Source organism: Triturus cristatus, chromosome 1_2 (assembly GCF_964204655.1).
Source record: "Triturus cristatus chromosome 1_2, aTriCri1.1, whole genome shotgun sequence".
NCBI classification, from domain to species: Eukaryota; Metazoa; Chordata; class Amphibia; order Caudata; family Salamandridae; genus Triturus; species Triturus cristatus.
In genome coordinates, this window is record NC_140580.1 from 154,491,446 (window position 1) to 154,514,685 (window position 23,240).

The 23,240-nt window shown below is 43.4% G+C and overlaps 1 protein-coding gene across 3 annotated transcripts in view; it reads left to right on the forward strand.

The window, feature by feature from the left end:
* The window catches only part of GPAM (glycerol-3-phosphate acyltransferase, mitochondrial), a 225,049-nt gene that overhangs the window by 118,932 nt on the left and 82,877 nt on the right, over nt 1–23,240 (forward strand). For all 3 annotated transcript variants that reach the window (XM_085603412.1, XM_085603411.1, XM_085603415.1), the window contains exons 10-11: nt 16,456–16,668; nt 16,850–16,963. In XM_085603412.1, the coding sequence (XP_085459538.1) occupies nt 16,456–16,668; nt 16,850–16,963 (327 nt within the window). The remainder of the gene's footprint in view (nt 1–16,455; nt 16,669–16,849; nt 16,964–23,240) is intronic.

Below are 23,240 nucleotides of genomic sequence, written 5' to 3' on the forward strand. Positions count from 1 at the left end.
AACATTTTTCTCCTTGCCCAACACGTTCCGAGAGTCCAGCACAACATAGCAGATCTATTAATTCGTCCGACGCAACAGATTCACGAGTGGGAACTTCATCTACAATTTCTTCAACCATTTTTTCACATGTGGGGGCAACCAGAGATAGATCTCTTCGCCACACACAAACGCCAAATGCCCAAGCTCACCGCCAGATATCCACTCCCATTGTCCAAAGGCAATGCGATATGGATGAATTGGTCAGGCAGATTTGCGTACGCTTTTCCGTCTCTCCCACTCATTTCACTGGTGGTGAGCAAATTGCAGCAACGCTCACTGACTTTCATCCTAGTTGCTCCAACATGGGCCAGATAACCGTGGTACACCACATTACTGGAACTATCTGTAGTCCTACACCAAAACCTACACCTCTCCTCACGCCTCTTAACCCAGAACCATAGAGAGACACCCGGTCCCAGCACAGCTCAACCTAGCAATCTGGCTCCTGAGGTCTTAGAGTTTGGTTACCTTAACCTTCCCCCCTGACTGTATGAATGTTATCAAAGAAGCTAGACGCCCCACCACTAGAGCCTGCTATGCAGCCAAGTGGAAAAGATTTGTGATATATTGTCACAACAACACTATCAATCCTTTAGATGTGTCTATTCAACACATCATAGGTTACTTACTACATCTCCAAAGGTGTAATCTAGCATACACATCTTTTAGGTTACACCTCGCTGCCATAGCAGCCTACTTACAAAATAGACAACACTTGTCGCTATTCAGGATACCTGCCATCAAAGCATTTATGGAAGGCCTCAAAAGAATAATTCCTCCCAGGGTACCACCCTCACCTGTGTGGAATTTAAACATTGTTCTCACGAGACTAATGGGCCCTCTATTCGAATCTCTGTACAAATACGAGTTACAATTTCTAACATGGAAAGTCGCTTTCCTGGTGGCCATTACTTCCCTTAGATGAGTCAGGGAACTACAGGCACTGACTATTCAAGAACCATTTTTACAACTCCATCATAACAAAGTGGTTCTCAGAACCAGTTCCAAATTCCTCCCTAAAGTTATTTCCCCCTTTCACCTCAACCAGTCTGTGGAGTTGCCAGTATTCTTCTCGCAACCACAGTCGCAGAAAGAGCTCTTCATACTTTAGATGTAAAAAGAGCACTACTTTATTACATTGAAAGAACAAAAGTTTTTTGCTAGACAAAACAACTTTTCGGGTCCTTCTCACCACCACATAAAGGCAACCCCATATCAAAATCTGGAATTGCAAGGTGGATTGTCAAATGCATACAAATTTGCTATCACAAAGCAAAACGCACACCATCTATTCCCCCTAAAGCCCACTCTGCCCGAAAGATACGGGCTTCAATGGCATTTTTAGGGAACATTCCCTTAGATGACATCTGCAAAGCAGCTACATGGGCTACACTGCACACATTCACAAAACACTATTGCGTAGATGTGCAAACAAAACAAGCTAGTGTGGGCCAAGCTGTACTCAAAACACTATTTCAAACTACTGCAACAGATACTGGTGGTCGCCGCTAAGGAGGAGTACTGCTATACAATCTATGCACAGTGTGTGAGCTGCAGCTCATATGCCTCGAACGGAAACACACACACCCACCCACCTCCCCGGCTACCCATATCTGTTCCAGTACTATCTCATTTAGATTCAGCATACATGGAAATCTTTTCTGTTTCTCACAAAACCTCCATAATTTCCCTGCTGGCGAAAAAACAATCTGACGATGGAGCCGATGCCCATGTGCACTATGATCCAAAGGAGGAGTCCCCTATCTTGTGACTTCCAAAGACTTTTCCAATACAAAAACAAGTGCAAGCATCCGGGCCCAACACCAGATGGCGATCTATGCACAGTGTGTGGATCTGCAGCTCTACATGCCAAGAACAGGTGCATACTGGTAAGTAGCAATTTCCTTATCTGATCTATCCTCTTTGTCGTGGAGTCTATCTTTAAGTATAGATGTCTCGAATTTCCAGGAACTCTCCTCTATATAGTCCCCCCTGGAAAGTCCCATATTTTGGGTGCATAGTCTGATAATATTATCAGGACTATCTATATTTTGGTTGTCTGACACATACGTGAATGTGTCCCCATAGCTGAATTCTGGAGAAGGTCCTGTGGCTATGTGAATAAAATGTGAATTCCCTTTCTCCTGGATGGATTCCCCTCCACAAGTCAAATAAGCTGATTTGCGCCAACTTATACTATAGCATTTTTGTCCTCCATCTGAGTAGCAATGTAACAGATGTTTTTGCTTCTCTGGATGATGAACTATAATAAGGCCCCCCCTCCCAAGGTATCTCAAATTTCTTCTCGTGTACTACATCCAGGATCACCATTATATGTGCTTCTTGGCCCATGTTGAGCTTTTACTAGGCTGCTAGGTAAATCTCCCTTCCTCTTCCAAGGTTGCCAATCAGTATGACAACATATTTTTCCTCTAGCCTGTCTGTGTGTGCTTCCGTTGTTTCTAAGAGCAGGAGCTTGTGCACAACTAGCATCTCCCCCTTCATTTCTGTAGCTTTAATGGTGGCAAAAACTGTGTGAGATATAGATTATAAGACATTAGTTTTGTATCCTTCGCCACAGTGTGTCGCCTGCAAACCTATTACATCTGGTATTTTTCTACACCTTGTCTTTTAGTTGGCATGTTCATGGCCTTTATATTACAAGTACAAATTCTAACCATGTTTATTAGTTTGCTATTAGGATTGTGATCAATGCGTTAAAAAGCCTAACCCGTCGAGCTTCTAAGACGTGGTTACAATGTCGTGACTTTGCTGCACTTTGCCTTCCCTCCTCCCAAGTAAATGTTGGGACAAACCTAGTGAAAATAAACAACATGAGTATCCTAGCCATATGGTGTGATGGAGAATCACAACCATGGCCAGCGACCTCCTCCATTTCTGGTGTACTGTATCCTTGTGATGTTATGTGCATTTCGAAAAACACCCCATCGCCTGTGAGGGTATCTTGGTGCTGAGCAAGTGTGTGTGCCTAACCTTGCCTATGGTAGGTTAGTTAACTGAATGGGTATCAAAAGCCAGGCATGAGTGAAACTAAGTAGGTACAGAGGCGATTAGTGACCCTTGAAGACTCTGACTAAAGGGCTAAACCTCCCTCTGCATCCGTGGGGTCTGAAAATACCCTCATAAGAATACCAGTGAACAGGCAAGTATATCACCCCCTCTGCATGCCACATTATTTGTGCATGTCACACTTTAAAGTTATTTACAGGGCATCACTGGGTTAGTATTTGCAGAACGAACCCGCCGTGACAAATGCCCTGGACCATTTGTTGCCCATTTAGAGTAGGGCAGCTACATGTTGGCACCACAAGGGTCAACAGGCCATTCTATCCCGCATTGCTTCTCATATATTAATTCATTTAGTCTGTGCCCATCCATGGCACTAATAAAGGCATACCTTGGGAGCGGATGTTTTATTTTTATTACACGTAGCTTCCCCTGGAGACCACAATATCCAAAGAGCTCCCTGGTATACAGTTGAGCCTACCCTGGCTTTAGAGGTGAGGGTGAACCTGATGATGAGATATGCCACTGTTAGAGTGGTGAGGGTTCTACATCAAAAAGGATTCATTTTCTTTTTTTCCCTTCTAGTGCACAGGTGGTGTCTATTTGTGAAACACACCCTAGATATGAGGCAGAGGGGTACCCCTATTTATATTGTAACTTACGTTTTGGGAGTACGTAATCTCTTTCTTGCTTTGTATAACATAACCTCCGGGTAGGCTAGTCGGCTGACCTCCCTTACCACGGTTTTGAATGGTTAATTGAAAAGCCAGATCTTCAGCTCCTCGCCGAATTTAAGTATAGAGGAGGAGGCTCTTGCGTGGAGTGGGAGGCTGTTCCACGCTTTAGGAGTGTTGTAGGAGAAAACCCATTGTCCTGATCTGGTTCTGTGTATCCATGGGATGTGTGCAGGTAGGGGACCTGCAGAGCTGAGGTTTCTGGTTGGTTTGTGCCAGGAAATGCCACTGTTCATGTAGGTGGCTCCTAAGTTGTGTAGTGCCTTAAATGTGTGTGAGTAGATTGAAATGATCATATTTGTGTATCAGAAACAGGTGGAGCTCCCTGAGGTGTGGTGTAATGCGATTTCTGTATTGGAGGTTGAGGATGAGTCTGACTGCTAAGTTCTGGATGGTTTGTAGTCTTCAAGTGAGTTGCTTCGTGAACCAGGCATAGAGGGTTTTCCCATAATTCAACTTGCTGGTGACTAGGATGCAAATGACTGTTTTTCTAGTGTTGCTCTGGAGCCATGTGAAAATCTTCCTCAGCATCTTCAGGGTGCGTAAACAGGAAGCAGTGATTGCCTTCACTTGTGCAGTCATGACCATTTTGCTGTTGATTTTTATTCCGAGGTTTGTGGCATGAGTGCTGGGCACGTGCGTGATCCGAGTTCGAGCGGCCACCAGGTGAGGTGCTCTTGCTGAAGATCACTACTTCTGTCTTGTCGGTGTTGAGCTTGAGACAGTTGGCTTTCATCCAGTGAGTGGCTTCAGTCATGCAAGCCGTGAACTTGCTTCTTGTGTTGTGGGTATTGTCTGAGAGGGAGAGTATGAGTTGCTGGTAATCGTCATGGGAGTAAATGTTGATGTCTTGTGTGCGTATGCTGTTGGGCAGAGAGATTGTATATGCGAGTGTGGATGAGCAAGGAACCTTGTGGCACTCCGCTGATGACTGTGTGGTATTCCGAGGTTTAAGATGCCAGGCTGACATCGTGTGCTATTGCTGTTGAGAAGGAGCATATCCAGCAGAAACCCATCCTTGGATGCCAATCTCGTGCTGCCACCTGATGATGGATTGGATCGAGAACATGTCAAATGCTTCAGGGAGGTCCAGGAGAATGAGGGATGCCATATCTCCTCTGTTGAGAATCATGCGGATATTATCTGTAACTGGGCATTACTGCACCCTATCATAAGATGCAAGACAAATAACCATTATCCAGTTGACCGTCTGCAATAGGGCATTGTTTCAGGATGTGTTTCCCTTTCCCACCTCTCTTAGTTTGTCTTGTTTTTTTGTCTGCCCACCTATCGGGTCTTATTAGTGGAGCCACCTGTCCCCTCAAAGATGGTGCGGTCAGCAATCTCTTACGATAGTCCCAAGTATTGCCTTCCTTCTTTAAACATTAATTTTTCCCCCTAATCATGCATGAATGGATAGCCCTTTATTTGATCTGTCTTTTTCAGAGTTTCATAGTGATTTCCGTTTGCGCTTTTCCCCTCACCAGCGTTGCTTGCAAGACAGGTTGGTAGAACTGGCATCTCACACTCGTCAGATTTGATGGTTTCTCTCTGATGAGCAGCTTTTAGGATCCTATCTTTAATTTCAGATGACAGTGTTACAGAGGATGTGGCTTTTGTAGGAAGTTGGCTCTGTATATAGTGATCCAAAATGAGGTGCACTGTGCAGAGAGGCCAGGTACCCATTTATTAGTGTACAGGGGCTTGCTCTATCAATCCCAAGGTGCTGTATTTGTAGTAGTTTGGTTGAGCAGCCGTAGGCTTATAAAAAGGTAGTGTTAGTCATTTGTTGCACAAACCGAGTCAATTAATGAAACCCACTCTCAATAAGGAAATCCAACAAAAATGTATAAAAATAACATTTTTATATTTATTTAGAAACCAAGATCTACAAGATTAGGTAAGGACTTTTCAAGTTAGCGTTTTTCAGGCACTTAGAAAATACAGCCTTCAGATTTCAGACATGAACCTCCAACATGGTAATGTTATGGAAGGAACGTTCACTGAATAGGGTCACTTGCAACCAACTTATAGGGTAGTTCTTTTGGACTTAGGATAAAAGCAGGGAGCATCAGTTCTTAGAACCACCATAAGTTTTGGGTTACCTGACATGGTGTGTCCAGGTGCAGAGGTGGTGGTTGCAAGGGTAGCCTCGAATGCTACAGCTGAAGTCAATAGAGAAATCTGTAAGCAGAAAAATTCTGCAAGTGGCGACTTGGGGACAGTCAGTCGGAACCCAAAGGGTGTGGGGGGCTTAGTTCTTGAGAGTACATTCCGGAGCCATGCCCTAATTAGAAAAATGGTTGATGGTGCACCGTCGGTAGACGCTGGCTTGGGGGCTCGGTGCAGAGATGTTTTGTTTGGCGGGTCCCTTGTGTTGGAGGCTCTCACTTTTGTGTCTACCTGGAGATGGGGACAAAACAGGACAGTAGGGCCACTCTCGATGCTGGACTCTGTGAACCATACGCCCTTCGTTGGTAGGTCAGTCTTGGCTGTGTATGTGTCCGGACTGGACACTAAACAAGACTTGCCTGTTGCAAGGGTTCCGGTACCCTGGGTATTGGTGCACAGCGGCTCCTGGTGTCCCCAAACATGGTGGGAGACTGATCTGACCCCCTGGAGCACGGTGACCTTCTTCTGGGCGACTGCTGCCTCAGTGGACCCAGTGGTCAGCAATTCTGTGATTCCTGAAGTTGCGGTTGGTGCCTGCAGGTTAGTGGCTCCTCTAATTCAAGGAAGATACTGATGGGTTGGCGAAGTGCTGGCAGCCTTCCAAGGCTTTTGGAGGATGCACAGCTGCAGGATGAGTTGGGTCTTTGCAATTTTTGCGATATAGAAGCAGACACGGTTTGGCACCAAGTCCACAGCTAGTCTTCAATTCTTGCGGTCTTCGACTCTTTTTTTGTCCTCCTTCTGTGGTCAGGTGAATCTGCGTTCCTGGTGTCAGGTTGGCACCTAAATACTTAATTTAAGGGTGTTAAGGGGAGTAAAGGTTATTAGCAAATGGGCTACTTACCCTTGGGGTGAATACACCTCCTATATGACCACTTCCTTTGGGGAGTTGGCATAACCCTGTCCCAGAGTTCGTAATTCCACCAAAAACAGGATGGTGTAATCCTTCTTTTCTGGAGTCCATCAGGTAGCCCACCTTAGGGGTGTGGCTAGCCTGGCAGTGCAACATGTCTATTGCATAGTTAATTTCTCACCTGCCTGAGGGCCACATATCAAAGGCAGCAGGGACTTTGAAGTCCCTGGCCTTGATATGCTAAATCGCTTGCCATCCTGCTGGAGAAGGTGTGAACACCTTCCTCCAGAGCAGGTTTTGTTTCTGGACTCGGAGAGCGTGGGCTCTCTCCTTCAGGTGGTCAGAAACTTGTCTGCGGTGGCAGGCTCGACAATATCAGTCAGCCAGCACACTAGAGGACTAGTAGATTTCAGGGGGTACCTCTAAGGTGCTCTCTGGGTGCATGCCCTAATACATTCAATACTGGAACCAGTATAAATTTATTAAGAACAGGTGTTTTATACCAAATACCATAGGTTTCAGTGAAACCCTCTTGTAGCTGGGGAACTCGTAATGACCAGTGCCCAATACATATACTTACGATGGCTTCCCTGTTCACTTGTACCATCTAGTAATTGAACTAAACAGCACAGAGGCTTATCTGCTCATGCAATTTGTCCTCAGATGTAATATAATGCTCCATGACTTTGGGGCTACCAGGCCTGATGTAGGGGTGACTTACTTATGTCCTATGCAGTGACTTTGGCATGACTCACAGTGTGCCATGTTGTGTTTTCAGTCCTGGTTTGCACAATGACACACAGTCTGCAATGGCAGGTTTCATGCAATTTGTATGGGCGTCACTTAGAGTGGCATGCTGCTGTTCTTAGGGACCCTCTTTAGTACCCATGCCCTAGGTACCAGGGGTGCCACTTGCTAGTGACCTACAGGGCTGCCAACGTGTGACAATTAGACCATTTTCTCTTGTTTTTGGGACAGAGCAGTCACTGGGGCCTGGTCAGCAGGACCTCCGTGCACATCATCTGAAAAACATCAGTACCAGTGTCAAAGTGGAGGTGACCATGGCAAAAGGGGCACTGTATGTGGTGGGCATACCCTGTGTGTTCTTACAATGCTTATCTCTGGCAGTAATTCCTTACCTACAATATGGTTACACTGGTTAGAGCAAAAGGGGGTTGGTTACATTTATCCCTTTCATGTTCTGTCTGTCATTGCAAATCCTAAAATCTCTATGTGATCTGTTTTCAAGCTCTTCTAGCTTAATTTTACAGTACTTCCACTTCTTCTGCATTAGTCCATATCCTTGCTTGGGCTGCTTCTGCCTGGTCTGTGTTATGTCCTTTTCATTTTTATTCACTCTGTCACCTACTGAATTAATCTCTTTTGTAAGATTTGCTAGTGAGACTTCTGATTTTACACTTTAATGTGTTCTGATAGTCTTCTGGAGTTTCTCTTGAAGATCTGCTAGGCACGATAACAGGTCCTCCTTCATCAGAGTCAGTTGTACTCCGGCTTTCATAGTCTACATTGCAGTGTTTTGCATTGAGTATGGTGAAGAGTAGGAAGGGGCTGTGTAACAGCTCCAACATCTATGTAGTACTCAAATGGCTATGCCTTTGGTGTGATCACTGCCCCTAGTGTGGGAGAGAACAAACTTGGGAGTGGTGCATAGTGGGGGATATTTCTCTCTTATGAATTCCTAGGAGTTGGTACCTCTAAATACATCTTAGTAAACACCTTGACTGTGGAATCAATTTTGGTGTTATATCGATCAGCTCGCGTGTGACCATGGTAAGATTCATCTGCCATGTATGTCGGGTGTGGCTCCCCAGAATTAATAAGTTCACCCTAAAGTGCGGATTCCTTTGTGTTGGTTATCACTGCTATCAGGTGAGACTTACCAGACTGGGAAATTTAAAGAGCAAACAAGCTGCTGACCTTGGTGTGGGAGTCGTTAGGGCTGGGATCTCACATTCTTTGTGCCCGCCAGACCTTGGAGCCTTGCTAGTATGCTCATTATGTGAGGCTGCTGCTTGTCACTCCTCGCATTCATTCTGTATGATTCCAAGATGGCCGCTCTGTCATCAGACACGTCTCCGGGGAATCCACTGTGCCCTTCTTCAGGACCCTCAGATCCCCCCCCATCTTCATTTGAAAGTTAATGTGGGAATAATTTCTCTTTGCAGTTAATTTGGGTTAGGCTTGGAACTCTGTGCTAGTGCTTCTGCATAGTGTAGCACACTTCCTCCCCCAAATCCCAGGTTTCCCTTTTATTAGAGAGAACTTGCACCAAGCCAACTTTGTATTTGTAGCATGTGTTGGCTGTAAATACACATGCTTAGCATACCTCTGACATCTAGTTTTGGGCTTGGACATTTGCCACTTGTGTTTCTTTGAAGAAGTTTTTTGAGTCACAGGGTATGGTGACTCCTCCTATAGTCTGTATTGCCAATGGTCAAAGGCTCCTTGGTTAGATTGTTTTCTCCGCCATCAGGTTCGAACGTTTATCTTGGAGCTCTGGTTCCAAAGTTTTGACAGCCTCCACGAGGCCTTTTCAGAACTCCGATTCATAGCCCTTTGACAGATAACACTTGAAAGACAGTCAACAACTTTTTTTCTCTGCATTTATTGTCACTTCAACACAACATTTTTCTACTCGGTCCACATGAGTGATGGAAAAAAACGCCATTCAGCTTCTGCCCCAAGTGGCATGCTAAATGTTCCAGGCAAGATCAACACTCCGTCTGTTATTGCTGCCTGTTTCCAGAAACACGATGAGACGTTGTCTTAAGCTTGCCTAGCCTTCCAGTCGAAGAGGGACTTCATCAACGGAGAGAGTACCCCTAGGCCAATACTACCATGTAGATGCACAGAGCAAAAGATGCCACTCTACCTCCAAACATAACGAAAGAAACAAAGACGGGGCTATTAGCTCTGTACGTGTTCGGCAACTCCAACCTCTTCCCTCTCCTATTCTACCATTACCTCTACCATCTCCTCCACCACCTATTCTTAATCTGCTGCCAACACCAGTTATACCCTCGCTTGTCCATGATCACCACAACACTACCCTCACGCTCACCCACGGGAATCACCTATACCATCGTTCGCGGAGCATAGCACAGAGGATGGAAGTACCACTTACAAAGCACCATATTATCTACATCTTCATAGCGACCCTGAAAATATTGATGAGACATGGGATAACTGTGATGTAGACCCACAAGATGATACTGACCCTGACCTTTACCCCTCTAAACCCTCCCCACCAGATGCAGGAAGTACTTGCAATAAAGTCTTACACAGGAATGCATACACTAGAGGTTCCTCATAGAAACGATATCCAAATCGCAGCATACAGTACAGTGTTTGCCAATGCTAAAAGGCATGATCAAGTCAACAGCTGAAATCCTTAAGCAACCTGTAAAATCAAGTGTCCTAACCCCAAGGGTTGACCAAAAATATAAGCCTTTGTCATCCGACCTAACATATATTAAAGGGCATATTCTTCTGATTCTCTGGTCGTACATAGTGCCAGAAAAGGCACCACTTCACAGGGAACTAGCAATGCTCCGTCCCCCACCCCCTCATTGACAAAAAGAGCAAGATGGACGACGCGCAGGAATGCTTGTGGCAGCGCAGGCAGCCAACCACCTCAGGGTAGCATATACAGTAGGCTTCCTCTCTAGATACAACAGAGCACAATGGGATGACATGCAATATTTACTTCAGCATCTCCCTGACCACGATAAGTAAAGAGGGGCATAACTGGAGAGGAAGGGAGGATAATATTGAATGCCACCATTCATTGTGCCTTAGATGCAGCAGACATGCCAAGTGCAAGGGAGGTTAACACCAGCGTCGTCATTATAGGGTGCAACGCTGGGCCTAGAGTTTCTGGCTTCAACCATGAAGTACAGCAACTCTACTAAATTTGCCATTTAATGGGGAACATCTGTTTGGACCACATGTAGATGAAATGCTAAAAAAATAATAATAAATGACACTGATACCACAAGGGTGCCTTGCAGACCTAACACAATGGTTCCTTATGGAGGCGTCAGTATAGAGGGGCATCAAAGAGAAGCTCCACCACAGACACGGGCATTGCTCAAAAACCGCAGAGCTCATATCAGTCTCAGTACACCACAGGGACACAATACAAAGGCAAAAAGGTTTGAGGTCGTGAATCTGCTTCCAAAGGGACCACCTCCACCAAACAGTGACTCTCTATTTCTTCCCCCTCTACACTTAACACCAGTAGGAGGATGGCTACAGGACCACCATGCATACTGGGAGCAAAATACATCTGACCAATGTGTTCTGTCCATGATAAAAAAATGAATATTGACTTGAACTCAAATCTCCACCTCCCAATATCCTACCTTGAACACAAGCTATGTTAGCAGACCATCTCTCACTCCTGCAAGAGGAGATTCAAGCTCTGCTTCAAAAGGGGGCCATAGAGCCGGTCCCAACACCATACCAAGGACACGGGATGTACTAGCTGTACTTTCTCATTCCAAAGAACAATGGTACTTTATGGCCTATATTAGACCTCAGGCCACTAAACAGATACATCCTGTCAGAACAATTCCACATGGTCACCCCCAAGAACTAATACCATTGCTACAGCAAGTAGACTTCATGACCGCAATAGATCTCATGAATGTCTCCATCATTCCAATACATCCAGCCCTTCGTCGATACCTCAGTTTTCAAGTAAGTGGGCAACATTACCAGTTCAAAGTGTGGCCATTCGGAGCAACTACTGCACCAAGAGTGTTTACAAAATGTTTGGCAGTGGTAGCAGCTCATTTCAGATAAGGGGGTACACACATTCCTATAGGTAGATGATTGGCTGGTCCAGTTTGAAAGCAAACAGCAGTGTCTGCAGGACACGCAAAAGGTAGTCAACCCTTTACACAAGTTTGGCTTTGCGCTCAATAGAATAAAATCTCACGTTCTTCCTTTACAAGTCCAACTGTTCCTAGGGGCAACCCTGAACTCCATAGCAGGTAAAGCCTATCTTAGTCCTCCAAGTTTTCAAAAGTTCCATATAGACTTGCCTCTTTTTCACCCACATAGTCAATTTACAGTCAAAGCATTGATGAGCCTTTTAGAGATGATGGCTTCATATATCTCACTTGTATCACACACACGCGCACACATGCGCCCCCTTTAATGGTGCCTTCAATCACAATTTTCTCAAGCGGAGAGGTATCTACAGAATCTAGTGTTAGTAGGGCCAGTGACTCATTGCTCTCTGCAGTAGTGGAACAGCAGCAATCTGTTGCAAGGTCAGCCCTTCAAAGCCCCTGCCATGCTGGTGACCATTACAACAGATGCATCCTTACACAGTTGGGGGTACATATTCAAGATCTCACTGTTCATGGCCAATGGTCTCCAACTCAGAAATACCTCCGCATTAATCACCTAGAGCTTTTTGCGATTCAGTTATCTCTCAAAGCTTTTTAATAACATCTTCAACACAAGGTGGTTCTAGTCTGCACAGAAAACATGACTGTTGTGTACTATATTTAAAAATAAAGGGGCACACACTCCATACAGCTCTTTCGCATAGATACAACGTCCACCTCCTAGCAGACTACCTACCAGGGGAACAGCATTTACAACGCTGTCAGAACAACGCAGCGCCATTACAATGCAGGCACTACAACAAATGGGTTGTTATCACGCGTTCCATTAAAGCGCAAGTCATTACAACGACTTGCTTTAGGGAACTTAGTGTCGGATTTTAAATCCAACACCTTCCCTACTATTGCACAGACTGGAGTTGGAATAGTGAAATATACTAACCCAAATTCCAGCACTTCCCTAAAGCAAGTCGTTGTAACGACTTGCGTTGTAATGGAACACGTGGTAACAACACATTCGTTGTATAGCCCGCATTGTAAAGGCATATGTTGTAAATACATGGTCTATTCCTTCCCGGGGTGAACAGTGACTTATAAGATATGCACAGTAGAAGGCAACAGCAGGTGTACAAGTGATAAGTCAACACAACACTGCTCCACTCATATATTTTCAGCAGTGGGGATCCCCCGAGATAGATCTCTTCGCCACACAACAGAATGCAAAATGCCAATGCTTCGTCTTCAGGTTTCGTCACCCACAGACCAAAGGCAGTGTCCTGTGGATCAGATGGTCACGGATGTTTGCTTACGCTTTCCCTTCCCCTCATTTGTTATGTTGTTCAAAAGCTCACACAAACATCCCTCACTCTAATCCTAATAGCCCAAACATGGGCTTGACCAGCATGATTTACAATACTACTTCAGTTGTGCCATACAAGAAGCTGCCACTCTGGCACAGCTTTTGACTTGGGGCCATGGGAGAGTCCTACACCCCAATCCGAAACAGTTGAATCTAGCAATCTGGCTCCTAAAGTCTCAGAATTTGGACACCTTAATCTGCCACAAGAAGGCATGATCATTCTAAAACTAGCTCGCAAGCCTACCACATAAGCATGTTACGTAGCCAAATGGAAAAGGTTTGTCCAGTACTGCATTGCTAAACAAATCCAGCCACTTTCTCCCACGATACAAGACTTATTTGTTACCTGCTCCATTTACACAAAGCATGCCTTGCGTATACCTCTATCAGACTGCACTTGTACATGCACAATAGAGAACACGTGTCTTTGTTTAGAATCCCAGTGATAAAAGGCTGTATGGAAGGATTAAAAAGGGTCATTCCTCTCGCCAGCAGCTATCAGGGACCTTAATATAGTTCTTACCAGGCTTATGGGTTCACCTTTTTAACCATTAAATGTATGTGATCTACAGTTCCTCACATGGAAAGTAGCATTCTTGGTGGCTAGAACATCTCTTGGACGAATAAGTGAACTCCAAACCCTCACTGCAGAAGAAACTTTCTTCCAAATCTTTCCGGATAAATTAGTATGAAGACCAAACCTCAAATTTCTCCCTAAAATGGTTTCCGCTTTTCATGCAAACCAGACCATTGAGCTACCAGTATTCTTTCCTAAATCAGACTTGGTAGCAGAAAGACTTACACACACACACTCAATGTTAAAAGAGCTCTAATGTACTTCATTGAGAGAACAAAACCATTTCACAAAACACAGCAACTTTGTTGCTTTTTCAAACGCACAATAGGGTTCACCTATCTCTAAAGTAGGAATCTTAAGGTGAATAGTAAGATGTATATATAAAGCTAAGAGATTGCTATGCTAAGCAATTGCTACCCGCAATTCCAAGAGCTCACTCTACTTGTAAAAATGAGCCGCTATGGCTTTCCTTGGGACACACTAGCAGATATCTGTAAAGAAGCTATTTGGAATAACACACACACCTTAGCAAAATCTTACTATGTCAATGTCTTAGCTAACCAACAAGCTAGTGAGTCAAGCTGTCTTAAGAACACTTTTTCAAACATATACATCAACTATTGACTAGCCAATGCTATTGAGGAGCACTGCTTTACATTTGATGCTACGCATATATATCAATGAGCAACACATGCTACGAATGGAACGTTCCTTATCCTGCAAGCATCTGTTTGTAGTGTGTAGTGCTGTAGAGTCATATATACACACACCCTGCTCCTCGGATGCTAATAGTGGGCGTACACCTATACTAAAACAATCAGCCTTATCAAAACTTTACGTTCCAGTTCATCCTTGTCACTCAACTGCTCCTATCCTAAGCTCACCTGATGAGCCAAAAAGCAGTCTATCAAAGGAGACGATGACCATGCACAATACAGACTATAGGAGAGTCCCCATACCTCGTGACTCATAAAGCCGTTTGAATAAATACAAGTTGCAAACGTCCCAGTCCAACACTAGATGATCTAGATGATAGGAGAATGCTAAGCTTATGAATTTTCGACACTACACACGGCGAATAGGTGCTTATAGGGTAAGTAACGTATTCCTTTCTGGGCAGCATGCTTCCTGAGTAGGAGATTGCGGTTCTGGATGGATCCAAGTGACTTGCCATTAAGTGAGAATTGAAATTCCAAACCGTCAAGGTTGATGTCATTTAACTATGGTTGTACTATTTGTAGCTTGTAGTTCTTGATGACTAGCAGGAATTCTGTCTTGGTGGGGTTGAGGTTCATGTAGATAATGAACGCCAAAGTCTGGATGAAGAGCAGGAAGTATTTAGGAGCAAAAGAAATGTTCAAGACGGGTTATGTCTTGTTGGCATAGGCGAATTCTGATGCTGTTATCAGTGAGTAGGTTCCCCAGGGACTCTACATTGAGTATATATTGGGGGACACTATTGAACCCTGATGGGACTCAGCAGGTGATAGTAATCTTCTGAGGCTTGGAGGTGTCAATATGAATGAACTGGTGTTTGGATAAAGTCGGTCAACCATTGTAGGACATTAACAGTGGATCCCATTCCAGACAAAGTGTAGATAAGGGTGGGTGGTCAATAGTGTTGACAATATCTGGAGCCTGGAGTCATTTTCAGCTGTAGTCAGGAGGGCATTGTCCATGATGTGTGCAGCTGTCTTTATGCTTCAGTGTGATATGAAGCCAGATTAATCGGAATACATGAGATGATTGGCGTTGATGTAGTCTTAGAGTTGAGCGTAGGCTGGTTTTTCAATGATATAAAAAATGGGAGGATCTGTCCTGTCTTGAGAGCTTCTGGGAAGAAGCCATGAGTGAGGGAGACGTTCAAAATAGTGACTAGGTCTGAGGGAGCTTCTCCTTAGAAAGCTTTAATGAGGGATGAAGGCAAGACTTTATCTTAATATGAAGTGGATTTCAAAGAGATTTCCATGTCCGTGAGATCTGCAAGAGATAGGGCTGTGAAGGGTGACCACTGCAGGCACTACGATTACGATAAGAGCTGGTTCTAAGAAAAGAAGCATGCCTGTGGTATGTGCTGACTGGTCTTCTGTATGCTTTCACTAAAGAAGAGGTTGATTGCTTGCAGTTGTTTGTGGAGTGTGGGATAGGAAGGTCTAGCATGGGTTCAAGGTTTTTGGCATCTAGACCAGCATTGTATTCTGCTGATTAAGGTCAATTTGTATGATGCATGAAAGTTACTCTTAACAGATGTATGTTATTTCCAAACCTCTGAAATTCCAATATGTAGGTTGGAACTCATAATATTATAGACTAGATTATTAACATTAAATTATTTTTTGTTGAACAAAAGTACTGCAGACAGATGTGCATCACATAAACTATTTATATTGAGGGCCACTGGAATTATGCCGTACGGTAGAGTAAATTATGCAGCAAAAGAAGGCAAATTATGTGGTGTAAAGCAGCACATTTTGTGATAGTATTACTTTGTTCTTTTGTCATCTTTACACTGCCTGTATATTGGTTGCTCCTCAATACCACCACAATAAGCAAGAGAAAGGTGGCCAGTCAGTGTTTACAACTTGGCCTTCCACTGTGCAGCAACCCATGTCACTGAATGTTTAGTAACATTTGAACTGTTTTGAGGTAGAAACATTTCTTCGTAAAAGTCTTTAGATTATGCAGCATATGATGGATTATGTGGCAAATGCAGTAGACTTATAATTATGCCAAAAATGCTGTGTCTCCACAATCGCCTAGTTCCAGCGACTGTAAATTCAGAGACATTTAATAATATGTAATTCTCTTCTTTTCAGTACATTCAAGAACTTTTAAAGGAAAACCAGTCTCTGGAAATTTTTCTGGAAGGCACACGCTCCAGAAGTGGAAAGACCTCCTGTGGCCGGGCAGGCCTGCTGTCTGTAGTAGTGGACAGTCTTGACACTGATGCCATTCCTGACATCCAGATCATACCCGTGGGAATATCCTATGATCGGATCATTGAAGGTCACTATAACAGCGAACAGCTGGTGAGAGCCTTGGATGCCACTGGATGCGTCTTTATCAGTGATAATGATTTTAATTGCACAGTGGTATATTATGTTTGTTTGTGTGTGTGTGTGTATATATTTATATATTCATTCATGCATGCATCTAAGATTCAACTCTACCATTATTCTCAGTTTTGCATTTGTTCATCTTGTTTTTAAGGGCAAACCAAAGCAGAATGAAAGCCTTTGGAGTGTTGCAAGAGGGGTCCTCAGGATGCTGCGGAAGAACTATGGCTGTGTACGAGTCGACTTCGCCCAACCGTTTTCCTTAAGAGTGAGTCCATAGTATATTTCTAATTTTATCAGATGAGTTTAGCAGAACTGACATGGCCCATAAATGGTAGTATTGTTTGTATTGAAATCACAACTGTATTAAAAAAAATGCCATTTGTCCTTTCCATATATGCGGTAATCACATCAGTCAGTTTTACTTTGTTCAAACTATTTTGTCTGCTTCTACAAGAATCAAAAAACTACAGATAGATTCTTAGATGCCATTGTGCTAAATTATTAAGGAACATAATGCCTTAATTTGTCATGAGGAAACTTAGTTTAATGTGCTGATGGTGTTTCACGAAGTATAGAAATTAATCATTGATTGGTCATCTTGTAACCGCATAGCGCGTGATTAAATTATCATTTGGTACTCTTCTGTTTCTATTGATCTAAATGTATCACTTCATCACTGTACACCAGTTTAGCTGGAATAGTCCATCCAGTGTTTTGTATGATTTTTTGCATTTGTTAAAACTCCTTGCAATTTTATCTGAATTTCTTGTACATGATGGATGCAGTTCTGACTTTGAATATCCCAGGGATTCACAATAGTGATCAAGGGATAGGAGACCTAAATCATTTACACACCAAGTAGATAGTCTCCAAGGATAGCCAATCTATTTCCTATTCTCATGCTTTGGTAGGCCTACAGATGTCTGTTCTATTCATATTTAACACATTTTGTTTATTTTTTCTGGATTCATGTGTTACGTTGAAGCACACGTGGTTCACAAATCCAGTGTTTCAGGGAGTCTAATATGCTGCTGTTATGTAGGACTGAGATATTTAGGAAGCAAAATGGTTAATAGGAAATCTTAAAATTAAGTGTATACCTTCTTGAACAAAACTTGGAAATTAGTGTGTTTTTGTAGGCGACATCTTTGAGAAACTGGCGGATTACTCAATGACCAACAGCCCACCCCACAGAGTCAAGCAGATGAGGTTAACCTCTGTTCACTAATGACAGCTGGCCAGAATGACGAGACTAATCTCAAAGTATGTGGTTTACTAAGCAAACTAACATTACAACAATCTATAAAGAATGTTATGTGAACGATTAACACAAAATAAAATGAAAATTAAATCAAACTTAATATTTAAAGAGTTAGGTCAAAAAGAAAACTATCACCAGCATATATTGAATGGTAAAGACACTGTTTTAAAGTTGGGCGGAAAATCATAAATAAGGAAAATTAAGATCAGTATTAAAAAATCATTGCATAAAAGTGCATGGAAAACTAAAAATGTAAAGTATCACCAGTCAGTGTTAAAAATATAAAATTAGCAAGGGGAGCAAACCAGAACCAAAAATATAGGAACGACATACCTATGAAATAATTGGAGTAACAAAGTATGACATAGTTAAACTAACATGAAGGAAAATTAGTGGTTAAAAAAATAATCGTAATGTCAAGGGAAAGCACAGCAATTAGTGTCACTTTTGAAAAATAATAGATAACACATAACATTAAAAAGGTAATTGTAAGAATCCAAAATTGGGCAAAAGTGATAGTTTAAAAATATGACTTTCCTTACTTGACCAGTAAGTAAATTAGGTTCCCCCTGTAGCACACTTAAGATCACCAGCAGCTCGATACAGAATGAGGAAGATTTTACATTTGGACTTCAAGAATGACAATCACCAAACATGGCTTGGGCCAACCTTGTGGCCAGACAGCCTCAATGTGAGGTCTTGGTTAATTAATTCAACCAGAAATGTGTTTCAAAATGCTTTTTCATATTGAGACTTCGTAGGAAAATGCCCCTTTTGGACATGGTCACCCCCACTTTCTGTCTGGTATTTGATGGGATTTCAACTGGAAGTGCACTGGATTCCTGCTAACCAGGTCCCCAGTGCTAGATTTATTTTCCAAAATTGTACAATTACTTCCACCAATTGGCAATTCCTTTAGTACTCTCTGGAAGTCCCTAATAAATGGCACCCCTGGTACCAAAGGCATGGGGTGCTAAAGAAGGGTCTATCAGGGCCGGATCATGAATTGTGCCACTCTAAGAGACCCCTCACCAAACACATGCAAGACTGCCATTGCAGGCTGCAAGTTTTGGTGCAGACCAAAGTGAAAACATGACATGAGACACACACACCTGTGTGCAACGTCCCCTAACACTGTATGTAGTATTTGTAAGTCTCCCCTACAGCTGGCCTTACAGCACTAAGGCAGGGTGCTTTATATTACATGTGAGGGCATACCTGCATGAGAAGATATGGCCCTGTGCTCGCCAATTCTATTACTACCAGTGCAAGTGAACAGGGAAACCATTTTAAAACATCTGTTGGCCCCTGGGAAAATGAGTTCCCCAGCTACATGATGGCTTCACTGAAAATAGGCATGTTTGGTATCAAACATCTCGTATTACTAAGCCGACACGGATACCAGTGGTGGATTTATTAATACATGCATCCACCAAAGTGCACCTTAGAGATGCCACCTGAATACCTGCCAGGCCCTGGTGTGTGTGCTGACTGGTTTCTGCCTGCCACCAGAGAAGAGTGTATAACCCCCAAGGGTGAGAGCCTTTGCTCTCAAGAGGTCAGAAACAAAGCCTGCTCGGAAATAGGGTGATAACACCCCCTCCCACAGGATGACCTGCTGATTAGCATTCCAAGGCAGGGAGCTTCAAAGAAGCTACCATCTTTGAAATGTGAGTCTGGCTTCCCTCACTGGAGAGAACGCCGACCCCCTTTGTCCATAGCCTTTTGGCCCCTGCACAGGTGGGAAAATTAGTTGTTAGCTGAGTAGACGTGCCCACCCCTAAGCAACCCTAACCTGAGGCAGGCAACCCAAAGAAATCTGAAAGGACTTCAAGACTGCGACAATCCACCGCCTACGGACACCACTGCACCTGTCACTCCAAGCCCGAGTTGAAGTGGGCTAACTGTGTCATTGTGATCCCTCAGTCCTCCAGATACCGAGTCCACACTGTTTCACCTTTCGTGGATGCCCCGATGTTGCGTGCAGTGGACCCCTCTAACGTGACTGCTCACAATAAGGAAATCCCACACACCTGCCGCCCCTGGGCGTGGAGAAGAGGGCCAAAGCGTCCTTGCGTCTCGAGCATTGTGAGGCCTGAGCCCCCTGTTGGTTCACCCCGACTGGCGTACCAGTCAAAGCCTGCAGCCTCTTAACGCAAAGACCGATCCCCATAGAGCAACACTGGGCACCGGGCTCTGTTTGCACCCCTGCACCCTGTTGCCCAAGTGCCGCTGGTAGTGTCCTGCTGGTGCTGCCTTGAATCTTGCCCACCATTCACCTCAACCCCTGGAGATTGGTCCCGTAAGTTGCTGTAATGTACCTGAATGCTGTACTTGTTCTTCCTGCCATAGGATAACATTGCAGCTTCTAAATATTGCACTGTCAGCTTTTTGAATCGAAAATAATTTAAGTTGCAAAACGTACTTACCTGATTGAATTGGTTCTGGTGCCTAAATATATATAAAGAATGTTATTGAGTTGTGTGCATTATTTATTGACTGTTGTGTATCTGCAGGTGTCTTACACTCCCCTCTGATAAGCCTAAGGCTGCTCAACCACACTACCCCCTGGAAGAGCACCTTGGGGTTGCTAGAGCAAGCCCCTGTCCACGCATAAGGAACCTCTGGACTCTTTGCACGATATATATCTATTTTTATATATATATATATATATATATATATATATATATATATATATATATATATAAAGATCCAGCTTCCCACTGACTCACCTTAGAATATCCCCCAGCCGCAGACTGTATCTAGAAAATCTTAAGCAGGACCTCTGGGTGCCGTTAGGTGGCATCAACCGGCTCCGTGTTGGTGTCAGACAAAGCTTTATTTGAGCAAGGCCATAAAAGTCAATAAAAAAAACCTAATATAAAAGGTAATCTTGGATTGCAATAATGCATTAAAATAGTTTGCATTTAGCTATATAATGCCAATATCAGATACAAACTGTTTCAAATACTGTGTAGTTATTTTCTTAAAAGAATTTCACTAAATAATATATATATTGAAAATATTAAAACACTACATCAGCAAAAAGAACACCAGCATCAATTATTTCGACTATGCAACACAATCACATGGGGATAGTGTCATATCCTTTCCCGAGTACTACGGCCTTTCTGATCAAATTTAGTACAGCAAAACAGATCTCTGGGGTAGAAAGTTTCTGCCGAAAGATCAAGCCTTCTTTATGAGTTCTTAGTTTGGACTTCCTTAAAATAGGGATTAAAATGTGTTGCCTAAAATCAGTATATAAAGGACAAACTGATAGAGAGGTGCTTTGTTTTGATGCTTGATCACAGCTACACGGGGGTAAATTATGTGTAGTTTTCTGAAAGGTTTGCAACACTTGTTCCTTCCTAATCTTTTTGTGATGCCCCCTCAATCTAGTTCGCGCATTTCTCATGTGTTCCTCCTCCTAGCTTCCTACACAGCTGTTCTCTGCAGCTCTTGACTATTAAAGCAGTTTTTCTAGTGTCCATTATACCTGTCATTAGGGTCCGCGAGCATTAAGCGCGCTCACTTAACCCTCTGTATGCAAGCTTTTTCCCTGAGAAACTGCTTCTTCTGACTCGTTCCTCTTTCCTGGCAAAAGTTGTCAACCCATTTCCTGTTGGTCAGAGCATCACTATGCTAGTTTCTTCGTTATGCCTCATCCTTCCAAAAAGGATGAGGAGAAACGTAATCATCTTGACCCGAAAGGAGCTCTCTCTTTTTACACTGATCGAACCAAAGACCATCGAGAGGACGATGAGCTCTTCGTCTGGTTTACCTGATCGAATAAGGGTGAGACTACAGAAGCAGACAATCTCTCGATAGATTGTTCTCTGCATCCAGCTATGCATTAACTAAGAGACAGCGTCCTGAGAGCTTGAGGGCCCATTCCAGCAGGGGCTTAGGCCACTGCTAATGTGTTGGCATGCAGGGTATCTGTCCTGGATATCTGCCAAGCCGCAACATGGGCGTCCCTCAACATGATTACCAGGCACTACTGCTTGAGCAGTCAAGTCGGTCCTCTAGGATTTTCTGGTTTGAGCTATTTCCCAGCCCCACCTCTGGGTAGGTAGTGCTTGGGTATCTATTCTAGGGTGAGGAATCTGTGGTTAGAAGTCTTGATCACAAGAACAAGTTACTTAACTTCGATAATCCCTTTTCTGTTAGATACTTTATCTAACTGCAGTTTCCTCACTAACCTTTTTCTCCTGGCTGATCTGCAAACTAGGCTCTTCATCTTAAAGTTCACATTGGATGCTGCACACAGGTGAAGCATTATTTTTTATGTGCTCTGCATTGTTGCCACAAAAATAGTCACAAGAGGAACTGTTAGCGTGCCAGGGTAGTGTGTATAGGGGCACTGTGATGTCACTTGTGACACGGGCAAATCAAGATCACCTACCAGCTCGCAGAGGTACTGCTCAAGATTTTCCAGATGCCTGGGAATATTCGAAGTTGAGGAATCTGCAGTTGGATAGGCTCCGCCAGAGAAGGCATTACCGAAGGTAAGTAACTGGTTCAACTGTGGTGAATCTGAAAGCCTCAGCTGGTTCTGAGCTCTGGTAAAAGATTTGAGTGCTCTCCAGAATTCAAGTTGATGCTTGCAGCAAGTGCAGCAGCTTGTATTCCTGGGTTTGGCCATTCTAGCTTTTAAGCTTTTCAGCTTCAATTGTGAAAAAGGGAAAATAGAATGCACTCCTTTGCCAGTTGTTCTGAGATCATTTGTGCTAGCCTATGGTGTCCTCAACTAGTTAACATGCACGTTTGAAAGGTTGTTTCTGTTATGGGCTGGGTGTTCACTAATGTCCTGTTCACTCCGTGAAAACTGCTGCAGTCCACTTCAGTATTACAGTGCTACGGAAAGCGAACAACTTGGATTTTTTCACCCAGCCCAATGGTGTTTCTCAAAATAGTAAACACTTTTTCAGACAAATTTAGTACAAGAATATCTGTGCCCTTTACACCGTAATTCACAAAATATGTGCATTAAATGTGGGACATAGCATTTGTTCCCATCAATCATTTGTTGACTGATAGTGCATCCTGAAAATAGTTAGTTTCTGTCTGAAATGGTAGCAAGGAGGGAAAGGTGCCTCTTCATAATCATTTGTGAGTATGGAAGTAGTACTACAGGAGTACTCGTAAATGAATCTGACCCAAAATGTCCAACTCCTTATTAAAAGTGCCAAGACGACCAGCTTTCCTATTTTTACTAATTGTATCTTCCTTTAATATTTCCATTATAGAAGTTTTGGGCCTTGTTTAGTAAAGGCAT